The 16,929-nt window shown below is 38.7% G+C and overlaps 1 protein-coding gene and 1 pseudogene across 1 annotated transcript; both read left to right on the top strand.

Annotated features, from left to right (window-relative positions):
- The first annotated feature begins 5,358 nt into the window (after positions 1 to 5,358).
- On the top strand, positions 5,359 to 5,973 carry LOC147792352 (secreted RxLR effector protein 161 pseudogene; annotated as a pseudogene).
- Positions 5,974 to 7,727: 1,754 nt separating this feature from the next.
- LOC147792351 (glycosyl hydrolase 5 family protein-like) lies at positions 7,728 to 16,115 on the top strand. The gene is made up of 4 exons (XM_087124457.1): positions 7,728 to 7,876; positions 14,642 to 14,930; positions 15,003 to 15,603; positions 15,682 to 16,115. The coding sequence occupies exons 1-4, from the start codon at positions 7,728 to 7,730 to the stop codon at positions 16,113 to 16,115; spliced, it is 1,473 nt and encodes a 490-aa protein (XP_086980583.1).
- The last annotated feature ends 814 nt before the right edge of the window (positions 16,116 to 16,929 follow it).

Below are 16,929 nucleotides of genomic sequence, written 5' to 3'. Positions count from 1 at the left end.
TGCGAATTTAAGCATAAAATCGACAACCCTAATATGACTCCGGCATTTTCAAAACTTTCATGCCAACCCTAAATTCAAATTCCAACAACTACTAGTATATTGGACCAAATTCTAAATTTCTATTTTAAACTAATTAATAGACTAAGCAACATTTGTTGGAACAAGTTTGAACCATTGGGGTTGAGGATCATCGGTGCAACTTCCCTCGTCTCTAAAGCAAATGCATTTCTTCACAACAACTATAGTATCAGATTCCTTCTCCAAACAAAAATTGTCTTCGCCAATTTTGTTGGCCAATTGGAGATTTGCTTTCGAAGCCACCGTCCAATTGCTTCCATCGCCAGAGCATTCGTCGGATACCACCGGTGCTTTTCCATCTCTGACGGATTTCAAACCCTGCCCGTTTGACAACAACTTCATCGGGACTTCCATCTCCACTATGGTTCCATTGCTTCGGAGTGGCACAATCGCCGAGTTCAACTCCTCCTTTGTCCTCGGATTTGACACATTGCCCTGATACGGGATGCAGCATTATGTATGATATTGGTGCTTTAGAATTTGGATCGGCAAGAAAAGAGCTTTAGTTTCAAATTCTAACTAAAGAAATATATAAAGGTTTGATTTGTTATAATGCACCGTTAGATTGAGAAGCAACAAATTAACCTTGATTCACTCTCTTGATAAGTGGAAGCATTTGTTTAAGTGACGGGGGTACTATCTTTAGTCCAAGAGTGATCCATAACGCCAAAACTTTCACTCAGGATCTTCATTACACCGTCTGTACATATAACTTCCTTGGAACGCCCACAAGCCCCAATCAATATCCTTCCCGGCAATTCGAGCCAAAAAGCAGCTCATGAACCGATTCTCAGCCTCGTTGCCCCCCGAACAAAGAAAAATAGATTAAAGAAATTAGAGAGAGTGAGTTTGCCATTGTGGGAAGGTAGAAGTGACAAGTACTGGTTTTGACGTAACAAAGCCAAAAACATAAACAATTGAAGTTTGAGGTGATAATATTATTGAAAAGTGAACTTGGCTTTTATAGCCTTACAAATAACCCTACATAGAAACGTTTCTATCCACAAATCTTGGAAATGGAAACAAATCTGGTAAACAAATCTGAGAAATATTTAAACTAAATTCCTAAAAATACTCTTAACACTTTTTCATCTAATCAAATTCTTCTGACCATTTCTCCCGTGAACTTATTCTTCTTTGTCAAGAATTAGTTGAAGTCAGAAAAACTCTGCACGCTAAGTTCTTCACGAAACTTCCGAAATGCTTTCTTATGTGTTTGGAACTTCCGTGTAGAACTGGATTTTTGGATAGCTTAATAGTTGAAGTATTACACACATTAGCTTTGTTCCTTCTATTTGAGAGTGACCAATCTGTTTGAGTATATCCTCCTCATCCAAACAGCTTGACATGCACAGGAACTAGCAGCAACGAACTCAGCTTCTGTGGTTCATAAGCGACTATAGGCTGCTTACGAGAAGACCAAACTACTGCTCCTCCATTAATCACAAGCACATGGCCTGAAGTACTCTTGCTTTCTTCCATGTCTCCGGCACAGTCACTACCAGTCGATCCAGTCAAATCACCGACTCCTCCTTTTTTATAAAATACACCATAATCTACCGTACCTTTCAAGTACCTTAAAACCATTTTATCTGCTGCAAAATGTTGTTGTGTTGGACATGCCATAAAACGACTAATCAAACTTACAGCAAGCATGAGATCAAGACGAGTAGTTGTGAGATACATCAAACTTCCCACTATTTGTTTATACAAAGTTACATATACTTTTGCACCATTTTCATCTTTGCCAATTTTCTTTCCTGGAACAGTGGGATTACAAATAGAATTGTAATTCACTATGCCAAGTCGATTTCAAACTTCAACAGCCTACTTTCTTTGACATGTGAAAATACCATCTAATCTTTGTATTACCTCTATTCCAAGAAAAAATCTCATCTGACCTAAGTCAGTCATATCAAACTCTTTCTTCAAGGAACGTTTAAACTTGTCCAATAGTTCTTCATCTGGTCTCCAGTAAATAAAAAATCATCAACGTAAATGCTTACGATAAGAATTTTACCTCCCTTCCTCTTGATGAAGAGTGTTTGCTCACTGGAACTGCTTTTGAATCCTTCCTAGATGAAGTAGGATTCTATTTGACCAAACCAGGTTCTAGGTGCTTGTTTTAATCCGCAGAGAGCCTTTTGGAGTTTGTACACCATCTCCTCACTTCCCTTTTTCTCATAGCCTTCACCGGAATCTGCTAACCATACAGGTGGATGTCGATTTCTCCCCTCCCTTACTGTCAAATCTGGTGCGACGATTACTGGAAAAATTATTTTCAGCAACTGGTTCAATTGTTTCAGCAGCCGATTCAGTCGTTTCTTTCGTGATTTTTCTTTCTCCATTTTCAGCAACTGGATCAATTGTTTCAGCAACCGGTTCAGTTGTTTCCTCTGTTATTCCTCCTCCTTCGGCTGTGTTCTTATCAATTTCAATGTTTTCCCCCAGTCTAATTTTTCCGTTGCTCTCCATTTACCCATTTTTTGAAATGGAGTTCCGATGTTGCTTGCCTTTCATACATGCCTCACAGGTGGGGTTTGGAGCCCCAATTTGCGGCAGGCCTTTCACCATGTTTTTGTGTTTCAAGGTGCACAAGCCTTTGTAGCCGAGATGACCATATCGATGGTGCCAAAGTGTTGACTGGTCCCTATTTGAAACTTGGAGGCATCTTTCTTCATTTGTTGTGGTAGATGGTTCAGCACCCAAAATAAACTGCCGATTTGCGATCATAATTGACTCTGCTATTTTTCCTTTTTGTGGATGATAAATGCTACATACACCATCTTCAAACAGCACTGCTACTCCTTTTTTCTTGTAGTTGTCCAACGCTCAAGAGATTATTTTTTTAGTTTAGGTCCCCAATACACATTACTAATAGTGCAACGAACCCCATGCAAAGTTAATTTCACTGCACCCTTTCCCATAACTTTCCTACCTGTATTATTTCCAAGTTTTTCAATGTGAGAAAATGTCATGTCTAAGCTTGAAAACATACCTTCACTTGCACACATATGGTTTGAGCAACCAGAATCTAAGAACCAAGCATCACTCCTTTTTGCTTCATGTCTTCACATATGAGCCATTAACAGCATTTCATCCTCTTCTTCCAGCTCTGCATAATTCAATTCCTTATTCATCTTTTAATATTCATAATTAAAATGAGCTAAGTCATGACACCTATAACATTCAACCGTTGCTTTGTTGAAAGTTGATCTTCCTCTTCCGCGTCCTCTGCCCCTGTAAGTTCCTCTTCCTCCATTACTTATTTTCGTTCGTCCTTCGACTTTCAGAACTTGCTCCTCTCCATTAATGCTGGATCTGTTAGTTTATTCAATCTTGTATTAACCGTAATTCATTCGTATTTGCTGTTTGTATTTTAAATTATGTCAGTTTTAGTATTTGTGGATAAGATCAAGGGAATTTATTAGCAGTTATTAATGTGTGGCTAAGATTGTAAGAAGTTAGTTTTTCTTTCTGTTTATATATGTACTGTGTAACAAGTTGAATAAAATAAGTAACTTGGTTTTGTTTATTTTCTAAGTATTGTCTCTCTTAGAGAATAACGTTATTGTGCAAAAATCACTTCCTCGTATGTGTGTTTTCTGTCATTTGGTATCAGAGCACTGGTTACATGCCAAAGATCATGCCGAGAAATAATAACAACAATGGAGAGAGAGGAGAGTCGTCGAAGTCTGCAACAAAGGAAGGTCTGGTATCACTCCAATACCCGACGTTATCGAGAACCAACTACTCAGCATGGGCTATGAAGATGAAGGTCTATTTGCGTGCTCAAGGGGTGTGGGACGCAATCCAATCAAATGGTGTGGTTGAACGACGAAACCAAACTGTTATTGCAATGGTGCGAAGCATGTTGAAGTGCAAAAATTTGCCGATGCATTTCTAGGCAGAAGCGGTGAAGACAGCTGTCTAAATCCTCAATAGATCCCCAACGAAGAGTGTAATTGAAGCAACTCCTCATGAGAAATGGAGAGGAAGAAAGCCTAATGTAGAGCATTTTAGAGTGTTCGAAAGCCTGGCGTATGGAAGAAATACAACACCAAATTTAACAAAATTACAAGACCGAAGTGTGCCAATGATTTTCGTGGGATATAAATCAGGTTCAAAAGCTTATCGTTTGTATGATCCTAAAGCGAAAAGACTTCATATGAGCCGAGACGTCAAGTTTCTAGAAGAAGAAGAATATAAATGGGATGTGCAACAATTGGAAGAAAATAAGAAGGAAGGTGGTAAATTCGCTGTTCATTATGATCCACAGGTCTATGTGAAGGACGAGGACATTTTAGAAGAGCGGGGAGAATCATCAGGGACTCTATTGGGAGACGATTCATCACCAGCAAATGATTTATCAATAGGAGACGATTCATACGTCTCATCTAGTCCAAGAAAATTTCGATCGTTAAGAGAAATTTACTCTGATTAAGCTGGGATGTGTTTTCTTTCACTTGAGGAGCCAAATTCATATATGGAAGCAAGAGATAATGAAAAATGGCAGCAAGCAATGCTAGAAGAGTTGTCTGTTATTGAAAAAAATGGCACGTGAGAGTTCGCAAAACTACCAAAGGGACATCGAGCAATCGGGTTGAAATGGGTATATAAGTTGAATAGAAATTCGAATGGGGAGATCGTGAGGTATAAAGCTCGTTTAGTCGCAAAGGGTTTTGTCGAGAAATATGGAGTGGATTTTGATGAGGTATTTGCACCTGTTGCAAGGCTTGAAACAGTGCGAGTCTTGATTGCTATAGCAGCGCAGGAGAGTTGGGAGATTCATCATATGGATGTCAAGTCAGCGTTTCTTAATGGTGAGTTGAAGGAAGAGGTTTATGTAGAACTACCAGAAGAATTTGCTGTGGAAGGTCGAGAAGGGAATGTTTTACGACTTAGGAAAGCATTGTATGGCTTACGTCAAGCACCTCGTGCCTGGAATGCAAAACTGGATAATTTCTTAAAGTCTTTTGGATTTCGAAAGTGTCCTTTAGAGCATGCTGTGTATACACATTGGAAAGAAAATAAAATTCAGATAGTTGGAGTTTATGTTGATGATTTAATTATTGTCGGGTCAAGCAAGGATGATATTTTGAGCTTCAACCAACAAATGAAGAAGTTGTTTGAAATGAGTGATTTAGGATTCCTGCCTTATTATTTGGGAATAGAAGTTAAACAAGACTTCGATGGAATCAGGTAATCTCAGTCGAGTTATGCGGCAAAGCTTTTGGCAAAACTTGGAATGATGGATTGTAATCCGTGTCATGTTTTCCTATGGAGCCGAGAACAAAGCTAAGCAAAGCGAGTAATTGTCGATCTGTGGATTCCACTCTTTACAAGAGTATTATCGGAAGTCTTCGTTATTTAGTGAACACACGACCTGACTTATCATATTCCGTTGGAGTTATGAGTCGTTATATGGAAGCTCCGACCATGGTTCATATGGAAGCTGTGAAGCAAATACTCAGGTACGTGAAAGGAACCATTGATATTGGATGTCATTATGTGAAGGCAAAGCAAGTAGAAAATCGATTAATCGGATATAGTGATAGTGATCTTGCTGGAGATATAGATGATCGAAAGAGCACTACGGGGACATTGTTTTTATTATATGGCAATCCAATTACATGGACTTCAAAGAAACAAAAGATGGTGGCACTTTCATCCTGTGAAGCGGAGTATATTGCGGCGACGTCAGCTGCTTGTCAAGGAATGTGGTTAGGACGTTTACTGAAGGAATTGCATGGGAAGGAAGTAAATCCAGTTCGTTTAAATATCGATAACAAGTCTGCTATAGCATTAGCGAAAAAACCAGTTCATCATGATCGCAGCAAACATATAGACATGAGGTTCCATTTCATTCGTGAATGTGTGCAAAAAGGAGATTGAAGTGGATCATGTAAAAACTGAGGATTAGATGGCTGATATACTTACGAAGCTAATAGGACGACAAAAATTTGTGGAGCTTCGAGAAAGAATTGGTTTGAAGAATGTAAGAATGTGAAGATCGAAATACAAGATTAAGGGGATGATTTGTTAGTTTATTTAATCTTGTATTAACCGTAATTCATTTGTATTTGCTTTTTGTATTTTAAATTATCTCAGTTTTAGTATTTGTGGATAAGATCAAGGGAAGTTATTAGCAGTTATTAATGTGTGGCTAAGATTGTAAGAAGTTAGTTATTCTCTCTGTCTGTATATATACTGTGTAACAAGTTGAATAAAATAAGTAAGTTGGTTTTGTTTATTTTCTAAGTATTGTCTCTCTTGGAGAATTACGTTATTGTGCAAAAATCACTTCCTCGTACGTGTGTTTTCTGTCAGGATCTTCGCAATTTTTGTTCATGCACCACTAATGAACTTTGTAATTCATCAATGGACATGTTATCAGTATCTTTGGATTCCTCCATGGATACTACAACATACTTAAATTTTTCAGTCAGGGTACGCAGAATTTTTTCTACAATTTTCTTGTCTGGCATATCTTCTCCACTGCTTCTCATCATGTTGGAGGTTATCATCACTCTTGCAAAATAATCTTTGATGCTTTTATCATTCTTCATCTCTAGGATCTCAAATTCTCTCCTTAATGCATTAAGAAGAGATTTCTTCACTTTTTGGTTTCCACAAAATTTTCGTTTCATTGAGTCCCAAACAATCTTGGTTGTGCGACGATCCAAGATTTGCTCAAAGACAGTTCGATAAATTGCCTGGAAGAGGTAATGCTTTACTTGGTGATCCTTGAGTCTAGCATCATCAAGGTGGCCCTTTTGTGCCTCAGTCAACATTGTTCCTTCCTCTTGACCTGAGAAACCAATCTCCACCACACTCCATAGACCTTTTGCTCTGAGCAAATATTCCATCAGCTCACTCCATCACTAAAATTATCAAAGTGACCATCGAAGTGAGGGATCTTCGTTAAAACTTTGTCTTCACTCATACTCTCTCTATTTGATCACTAAAAAATTGGGGCTATGATACCAATTGCTAGGTTTTGACACAACTAAGCCAGAAACATAAACAATTGAAGCTGGAAGTGATAATATTATTGAATATTGAACTTGGCTTTCGTAGTCTCACAAATAACCCTAAATAGAAACTAACCACAAATCTTGGAAACAATAATCTTGTAAACAAATCAAATATTTAAACTAACCCCATAAAAATACTCTAACTCTTCTTTGATCTAATCAAATTCTTCGAACATGAAGTGGTACGAAGGTTGTGTTTATAGGGAGTAGAAAGAGAGGGGCGAAGGGTTGTTTTAAGAGTATTGTTTGGTATTTAGTTTAATTATTTGTCATATAGTTAATATTTCTATTGTTATTTGTAAAGTTGTAAAAGCCAGGTTGAGTATTCAATAATATCATAACTTGACACTACGATTGTTTAGGTTTTCCTGAGTTATTACTAAGTCAAAATCTAACGCTTAATTGGGTTTTCATCTAATTTTCTTAATAATCATTTAAAACTCACCGTTCTTCCTTCTCAGACGGTGGCATACTCGTTGTGGCTAGTGTCTTCGTGCGGAATCCTAATGTCGCATCGTTCAAATACTCAAAAGCCACGATGGTGATTTACTACCACGGCGAGGTGATCGGAGAAGGGGAGACGCCGGCAGATTGACGAAGGCAAAGGACACGATGACGATGAATGTGACGGTGGAGACTGAGGCGGAGGAAATGGATGAGGGTCTGAGTTTGATGGAGGATTTGAAGTCGGGAGGTTTGAATATCAGTAGCCACACGGAAATGCCAGGAAGGGTCAAAATAATTGGATTCATCAAGAAAAGGTTTGAGGTTAAAATGAACTGCTCATCTACTTTCAATACTAAAACCCAAATGACTCACAGGGAAGATTGTGACAAGCATGTACAAAATTTCTGATTAATGAAGAATTATGGGAGGAATTTGAAACCAAATGGCTACTAAGTTTGTAGTGTTTAATTATGAGGAGTATTAAAATTTTTAATTATGGTACGTAGGTTGTTTCTACATTTTTTTGGATTATATCACTTTTTACTTTGCTTATGTAACTATATTTGTACGTTGGATCAAGAGTGAATTTGTTTGACCATGAGTGAGTGTGACTCCCAAACCTTTGTAACGACTCATGTCTAGGATTTGACATGGTCAGGTTACCTACTCTTTGTTTCTAAGAGTGAAAGCTATTCTCGCGAACTAACTCGAGTTCTTCCGGCATGTCTTTGTTGAGTTATGGAGTCTGCTCCCTGTATTTATAGCTTGGTCAATGGCTATATCCGGTAAAGCTATATTTGGTAAAGCCATATATGGTGAAGCTATATCTGGTAAAGCTATATATGTTACATAGCTATATATAGTAGATGGTTAAATCTGGTAAAACTATATTTAGTAGACTGATGCATATATATATCCCGTCTAGTAAAGCTTTGAAATGTACTTTTCTATTCTCTGTACTCTCTTGTTGTACATGCCTGAAGTCATCAATAAAAAATCCTTTTAGCCAGAGTTCTCCTTGCAATTCTCTCTATCCTTCTCTTTGTGATCATCTAGATCGAGCGTGTACGTTGTTGTGCGATCCTAACAACTGGTATCAGAGCAAGGCAAAATTCACCACGATTTGTGAAGATGGAAAGTTCAAAGATTGGAATTGAGAAGTTCGATGGATCCGATTTCGGTTTCTGGAAGATGCAGATTGAAGATTATCTGTACCAGAAAGATCTTCACGAACCTCTGTTGGGGGTGAAGCCGGATACCATGACCACGGAACAGTGGAAGCTCAAGGATCGACAAGCCTTAGGGATGATCCGGTTGACGCTATCCAGAAACGTGGCGTTTAACATCATCAAGGAGAAGACAACGTCAGATCTGATGAAGGCGCTGTCAAATATGTATGAAAAACCGTCGGCTATGAACAAGGTGTATTTGATGCGTAGATTGTTCAATCTACAGATGTCTGAAGGTGGACGTGTTGCGGATCATATAAATGAATTCAATATGATCATAAGTCAACTGGGTTCGGTGGAAATTAATTTCGAAGATGAAATTAAAGCGTTGATTTTGATGTCATCCTTACCCGAGTCATGGGATACTGTTGTTGCCGCAATCAGCAGTTCCCGAGGATCTGATAAACTGAAGTTTGATGAAATTTGAGATGTAGTTCTCAACGAAAGTATTCACAAACGGGAAACTGGAGATTCATCAGGCAATGCTCTCAGTGTTGATCGAAGGGGAAGAAGCAAATCAAAGAGCTCAAACAAACATGGGCGTTCAAAATCAAAGAACCGGGGAAAATCTCCAAACAAACCCAACGTAACGTGTTGGAGCTGTGGGGGAAAAGGACACTTTCGGACAGATTGTACAAAGCTAAAGAAGAAGCAGAATCATAAATCTGAAGATGATGATGATTCTATATACACAACAGAAGATGCTGAGGACGTTTTAATCCTTAGTGTGGATAGCCCAACTGAATCCTGGATTTTGGATTCAGGTGCATCGTTCCATTCGTCTCCAAGTAAGAAATTGTTTCGAAATTTCAAATCAGGAAATTTCGGGAAGGTGTATCTTGCCGACAATAAAACCTTGGAGATTGAAGGAAAGGGAGATGTCTCCATACAAACTCCAGCAGGAAATCAATGACCATTACAAGATGTCAGATACATTCCTGGTCTCAAGAAGAACCTGATCTCTATTGGTCAGTTGGATAGCACAGGCTATGCAGCAGAGTTTGGAAAGAGTTCCTGGAAGATTGTGAAGGGCGCCATGGTTGTTGCGCGTGGCACAAAATCCGGAACCTTATACACTACTGCAGAGTGTATAAACATGACTGCTGCTGCTGAGAGTGCTTCCAATTCAAGTCTATGGCACAATAGACTTGGACATATGAGCGTCAAAGGAATGAAGATGCTCACTGCAAAAGGAGCTTTAGAAGGCTTAAAATCTGTTGATATGGGTCTTTGTGAGAGCTGCGTTATGGGCAAACAGAAACGAGTTAGTTTCACAAAGGCTACCAGAGAACCGAAGAAAGTGCGGTTGGAAATGGTCCATACAGACGTCTGGGGACCATCTCCAGTTTCATCACTTGGTGGATCAAGGTACTACGTCACCTTCATCGATGACTTCAGCAGGAAGGTATGGGTTTACTTTCTGAAACACAAGTCAGATGTGTTTACCACCTTCAAGAAGTGGAAAGCTGAAGTTGAAAATCAGACCGGCTTGAAGATCAAATGCCTGAGGTCTGACAATGGAGGAGAGTACAACAAATCAGAGTTTATAACATTTTGTGCAGCTGAGGGAATTAGATTAATAAGAACAATTCCCGGTAAGGCAAGACAAAATGGTATTGTAGAAAGGATGAACAGAACCTTGAATGAGCGAGCAAGAAGCATGAGGATTCATTCTGGATTGCCAAAGGCATTCTGGGCTGATGCTGTGAACACAGCAGCATATTTGATTAATAGAGGGCCGTCAGTACCCTTGAAGTTCAAATTGCCCGAAGAAGTATGGACAGGAAAAGAACTCAAGTACTCTCACTTGAGAACCTTTGGCTGTACTGCATATGTTCATGTTGATCCAGAGAAGAGAGATAAGCTTGATGCTAAGGCTGTGAAATGCTACTTCATAGGCTATGGCTCTGACATGTTCGGGTATAGGTTTTGGGATGAGAAAAATATGAAGATCCTAAGACACTGTGATGTGACCTTTGATGAAAATGTCATGTACAAGGACAGAGAGAAGATAAACTCTGAGACTACGAAGCAAGTGGGAGTTGAATTTGAGTGGCAAGAAAATTCACACAGTGATGGCACAACAGAAGCTCAAGAAACTCCTGATCCTATTGCTGAAGAACCAGACGTGGCTGATCCTATTGCTGAAGAACCAGACGTGGAGCAAGTTGCACCTGAACAGGTGTTGAGAAGATCATCCAGAACTACCAGAGCACCAGACAGATATTCAACCTCATTACACTATCTGTTGCTGACTGACGAAGGAGAACCAGAGTCCTTTTATGAGGCCCTACAAGTGGAAGATTCAACTAAGTGGGAGCAAGCCATGGATGATGAGATGAGCTCACTTGAAAGGAATAATACGTGGGTGCTGACTGAGTTGCCTACAGGAAAGAGAGCTCTGTTGAACAAATGGGTGTTCAAAATCAAGGTTGAACCAGATGGCAGAAGGAGGTTTAAGGCTCGGTTAGTAGTTAAAGGATATTCACAAAGAAAAGGCACTGATTATGCTGAGATCTTTTCTCCAGTTGTGAAATTAACTACTATCCGAATTCTACTGAGTATTGTTGCATCGGAGAATTTGCACCTTGAGCAAATGGATGTAAAAACGGCATTTTTACATGGAGATCTAGATGAGGAGATCTATATGCAACAACCCGAAGGATTTGCAGCTCCAAGCAAGGAGCACATGGTGTGTAAGCTCAATAAGAGCTTGTATGGACTGAAACAAGCACCGAGACAATGGTACAAGAAGTTTGACTCCTTCATGAGCAAGAGTGGTTTCCACAGAAGTGAAAAGGATCAGTGTTGCTACCTCAAGAAATACACTGATTCTTATGTGTTTCTACTCCTGTATGTGGATGATATACTAATTGCTGGATCAAGTATGAGGGAGATAAACCACCTGAAGGCAAGCTTGTCTTCAGTATTTGAGATGAAAGATTTAGGTGCAGCGAAGCAGATCCTTGGGATGAGGATTTCTCGAGATAGATCTGCTGGCACATTAAATCTATCCCAAGAGCAGTACATTGAGAAGGTGTTGTCCAAATTCAAGATGAATAACGTTAAACCCAGGACTACCCCCTTGGCAAATCATATTAAATTGTCAAAGGGGCAATCTCCCAAGACAGTTGAGGAACGTGAGCACATGGCATCAGTTCCGTACGCTTCTGCAGTTGGGAGTTTGATGTATGCTATGGTCTGCACTAGACCTGACATAACACATGCAGTGGGAGTTGTTAGCAAGTACATGGCAAATCCAGGGAAGGAACATTAGGAAGCTGTGAAGTTGCTTCTGAGATATCTGAGAGGTACATCCAATACTACACTTTGTTATGGCAATGGCAAAGTAGTTCTGCAAGGTTTTGTGGATGCTGATCTGAGTGGAGATGTAGACTCCAGCAAGAGCACATCTGGGTATATCTACACTATAGATGGAACAGCAGTGAGTTGGATGTCTAAGCTTCAGAAATGCGTTGCTCTTTCATCTACTGAAGCTGAGTACGTGGCCATAGCTGAAGCTGGAAAGGAGATGATATGGATGACAGACTATCTAGAAGAATTAGGCCGGAAGCAGTGCAAGAAGATACTTTATACAGATAGTCAGAGTGCCATACAGTTGGTGAAAAACCCAGTCTATCATTCAAGGACAAAACACATTAGAAGACGGTACCATTTCACTCGCAGGTTAGTGGAAGAAGGCGATATGTGTTTGGAGAAGATAGAGGGTGCAAAGAATCCAGCAGACATGTTGACAAAATGTGTTGATGTTGGAAAATTAAAGCTATGCAAAGCCCTAATTGGTATGGTGTAGGATCAGTCTCCAAGTGGGAGAATTGTTGAGTTATGGAGTCTGCTCCCTGTATTTATAGCTTGGTCAATGGCTATATCCGGTAAAGCTATATTTGGTAAAGCCATATATGGTGAAGCTATATCCGGTAAAGCTATATATGGTACATAGCTATATATAGTAGATGTTTCAATCTGGTAAAACTATATTTAGTAGACTGAACCATATATATATCCCGTCTAGTAAAGCTTTGAAATGTACTTTTCTATTCTCTGTACTCTCTTGTTGTACATGCCTGAAGTCATCAATAAAAAATCCTTTTAGCCAGAGTTCTCCTTGCAATTCTCTCTATCCTTCTCTTTGTGATCATCTAGATCGAGCGTGTGCGTTGTTGTGCGATCCTAACAGTCTTTTCCATATTCACATGCATCCTAGAAATATTCTCCACAGGTTACGTGCATCATAGAATTGCTCCAAGCAAAACATACCTAACCATGAAGTTCTTATAATTGAGCTATCGAAAAGGAAAATGAACCTTATTGGTATATGGAGTGACTATCCATGTTCTAAAGTATTTCTTGGCTATCATATCCTCAGGATACCTCTCGTTTGGAAGTGGTTTCGGTTCATTCATGTACCCCTCATTTGCTCGGGTGTCACATACCTACCAACTTTCACATTAGTTTGTTTTCAAACCACATCTAACTGGGAGAGATACTGCCCTAATACAATTTGTAACGTCTCATGTCCAAGATTCAGAGCCATTAGGTATCGAATCTGCATTACAAATCTTGATCTATCCTAGACATGACGTGTTACAATTTTGGTCGACCCTAAAAGCTTGATCAAACATTTTAGAATGATCCACTAATCCAAAACCAGTTCGGTGTAATGGCTCGTCCCTTCAAAAGTTGGCCTGAGTTTAACGACGTGACTTTTTAACCCGCCATCAAGAAAAAAGAAAGAGAATTTGTTTGAAAAAAGAAGGCCAGATGGCCAATTTATTTTTTATCAGTGGGGACATAAAATTATAGACCTCATTTTTTCTCCTTCCACACAATCAAATAGCAAAACTACACGTCGAATTGTTTACGGTCAAAAAGACAAAGCAATCTGAATTTATTTATTGTATGCTTTGGACCTTCTAAATATGCGACAACAAAAATTCAATGTTCAGAATATTCTACTTTCTCTCCTAGAATATATATATATATATATATATATATATATAAATTAATAAATGCATAGTATTGTATGAAAAGTGTATAAATAAAATATTTTCAATAATTTGATTACATTTTTTAAAATTAGATAATTAAGATGTTAACTATTTTATTTTTATTAAAATAATTTTATGTATTTGTGAATTATTAGGTGGAAAAATGTCCCCAACTCAAAAAATGTAGTAGGGGTATTATATAAGAACTTATCATAAACGTAGTTAGCTACTATTTTAATTTTTAATTTGAGACTGGAACAAGCTTCGAGTTTTATTTAAGAAAAAGGGGCCATAATGTTAAAATATTGGTTCTGTGGGCAAGATATGTATGAACGTTGCTAGCTTTGTTAGAAATATTTGCTTATTACTCAACAAATTATCAAAGTTAGAAACACAATTTATTAACAAAGCAACGGAATTAAGAAAAAAATGGAAGGAGTTTCACCATTACATCGATCTTTGATCTTTTGAACAAATTTCAACCTATTAATGAGATATATAAGCAACCTTTGGGCTATGCTTCTCTCACCCCGATTCATAAAAGAGAAGAAAAAATGGGAAGAGCTTTTCAAGTTGTTCTTTTTCTAGCATTGTTTGTGTTTTTATCTCCTTCTGTTTATTCTTTACCGTTGTCAACAAAAGGAAGGTGGATCGTTGATTCGACAACAGGGCGTCGAGTGAAGCTTGTGTGCGTGAATTGGCCTTCCCACACACAGAGCATGCTAATAGAAGGTCTCAACCACAGGCCATTAAAAGAGCTGGCAGATGAGGCAATCAAGTTGAGGTTTAATTGTGTACGACTCACGTATGCAACTCAAATGTTCACTCGTTATGCAAATAGGACAGTTGAAGAGAATTTTGACCTCCTCGATTTAGAGCAAGCAAAAGCCGGATTGGCTCAATATAATCCTTTTGTGTTGAACAAGACTATTGCTGAAGCCTATGAAGCTGTTGTTGATGTGCTTGGAGAGAGTGGTTTAATGGTGATTGCCGACAACCATATGAGTCAGCCAAGATGGTGTTGCTCTCTTGACGATGGCAATGGATATTTTGGAGACCGCTATTTTGACCCTCAAGAATGGCTACAAGGTCTTAGCTTAGTTGCTCAACGCTTTTCCAAGAAATCAACGGTACATACAAATTAAGGAAAATTCTCACACTCTTGAAACTAAATTCTCACATTCTTTTGTTATGACATTTAGGTGGTTGGAATGAGCCTACGAAACGAGATACGAGGAACCAATGAAAATGCAAATGATTGGAACAATTATGTTACTCAAGGAGTAACAACAATCCACAACATTAACCCAAATGTTTTGGTGATTGTTTCGGGCCTAAATTTTGATAATGATCTTCGATGCTTAAAAGAGAAGCCCTTGAATGTAAGCACCTTAGACAACAAGTTGGTTTTTGAGGTGCACTTGTATTCGTTCAGTGGAGATCAAGAGAGTAAATTTATAAACCAGCCACTAAATAATATTTGTGCAAATATTATCGATGGCTTTGTAGACCATGCTGAATTTGTTAGAGAAGGACCAAACCCATTTCCTTTGTTTGTCAGCGAATATGGGTACGATCAGAGAGAGGTTAACGATGCAGAAAATCGGTTCATGAGTTGCTTCACAGCTCATCTTGCACAAGAAGATTTAGATTGGGCATTATGGACTTGGCAAGGTAGCTATTATTACAGGGAAGGTCAAGCAGGGCCGGCAGAAACTTTTGGAGTTCTCGACTCCAATTGGACTCAAATTAAAAATCCTAACTTTGTCCAGAAGTTTCAACTATTGCAGACTATGTTGCAAGGTAAGTATAAATATATTAACGATTTTGAATATATGGATCTATAACAAGTGTATAAGACATTTTTTTTACGGTGCACAGATCCAAATTCCAATGCATCGTTCTCGTATGTTATATATCATCCACAAAGTGGCCAATGCATCCAAGTCTCAAATGACAACAAAGATATTTTCATGGGTAATTGCTCCATCTCAAGTCGATGGACTCATGACAATGATAGCACTCCAATTAGGATGTCAAGCACTGGTTTATGCTTAAAGACAAGCGGAGAAGGCCTTATGCCATCTCTCTCAACGGATTGCTTCGGCCCTCAGAGTTCTTGGAGAGCCATTTCAAACACTAAGCTTCATTTGGCCACCGTAACTCAAGATGGGAAGAGTCTTTGCTTGCAGGTTGAAAGCTCTAATTCTTCAAATATTGTGACAAACTCATGTATTTGCACTGATGGTGCTCCAAATTGCCTCCAAGACACCCAAAGTCAATGGTTTGAACTCGTTGAAACCAACACGTTGTGAGTTGCTTATGTATTGGGAAGAATAAATATATGACATGCCCGACTTTGAATTGGCCCCTATTTTATCTCTAATTCTATTCATGCTCGTGCTTAACTATAACCGATTTTATTTATCGTACAAACATATATGAAAAATAATACCAACAATAATGATCGTATAAAAGATTGGACATATAATAAATAATAGAAAAATAATTATTGACCATTTAACTGCGAATTTAAGCATAAAATCGACAACCCTAATATGACTCCGGCATTTTCAAAACTTTCATGCCAACCCTAAATTCAAATTCCAACAACTACTAGTATATTGGACCAAATTCTAAATTTCTATTTTAAACTAATTAATAGACTAAGCAACATTTGTTGGAACAAGTTTGAACCATTGGGGTTGAGGATCATCGGTGCAACTTCCCTCGTCTCTAAAGCAAATGCATTTCTTCACAACAACTATAGTATCAGATTCCTTCTCCAAACAAAAATTGTCTTCGCCAATTTTGTTGGCCAATTGGAGATTTGCTTTCGAAGCCACCGTCCAATTGCTTCCATCGCCAGAGCATTCGTCGGATACCACCGGTGCTTTTCCATCTCTGACGGATTTCAAACCCTGCCCGTTTGACAACAACTTCATCGGGACTTCCATCTCCACTATGGTTCCATTGCTTCGGAGTGGCACAATCGCCGAGTTCAACTCCTCCTTTGTCCTCGGATTTGACACATTGCCCTGATACGGGATGCAGCATTATGTATGATATTGGTGCTTTAGAATTTGGATCGGCAAGAAAAGAGCTTTAGTTTCAAATTCTAACTAAAGA

Source organism: Cucurbita pepo, chromosome 6 (genome assembly GCF_057944985.1).
Source record: "Cucurbita pepo subsp. pepo isolate OVF chromosome 6, ASM5794498v1, whole genome shotgun sequence".
Lineage (NCBI taxonomy): Eukaryota > Viridiplantae > Streptophyta > Magnoliopsida > Cucurbitales > Cucurbitaceae > Cucurbita > Cucurbita pepo.
This window is presented reverse-complemented; position numbering and strand designations above follow the sequence as displayed.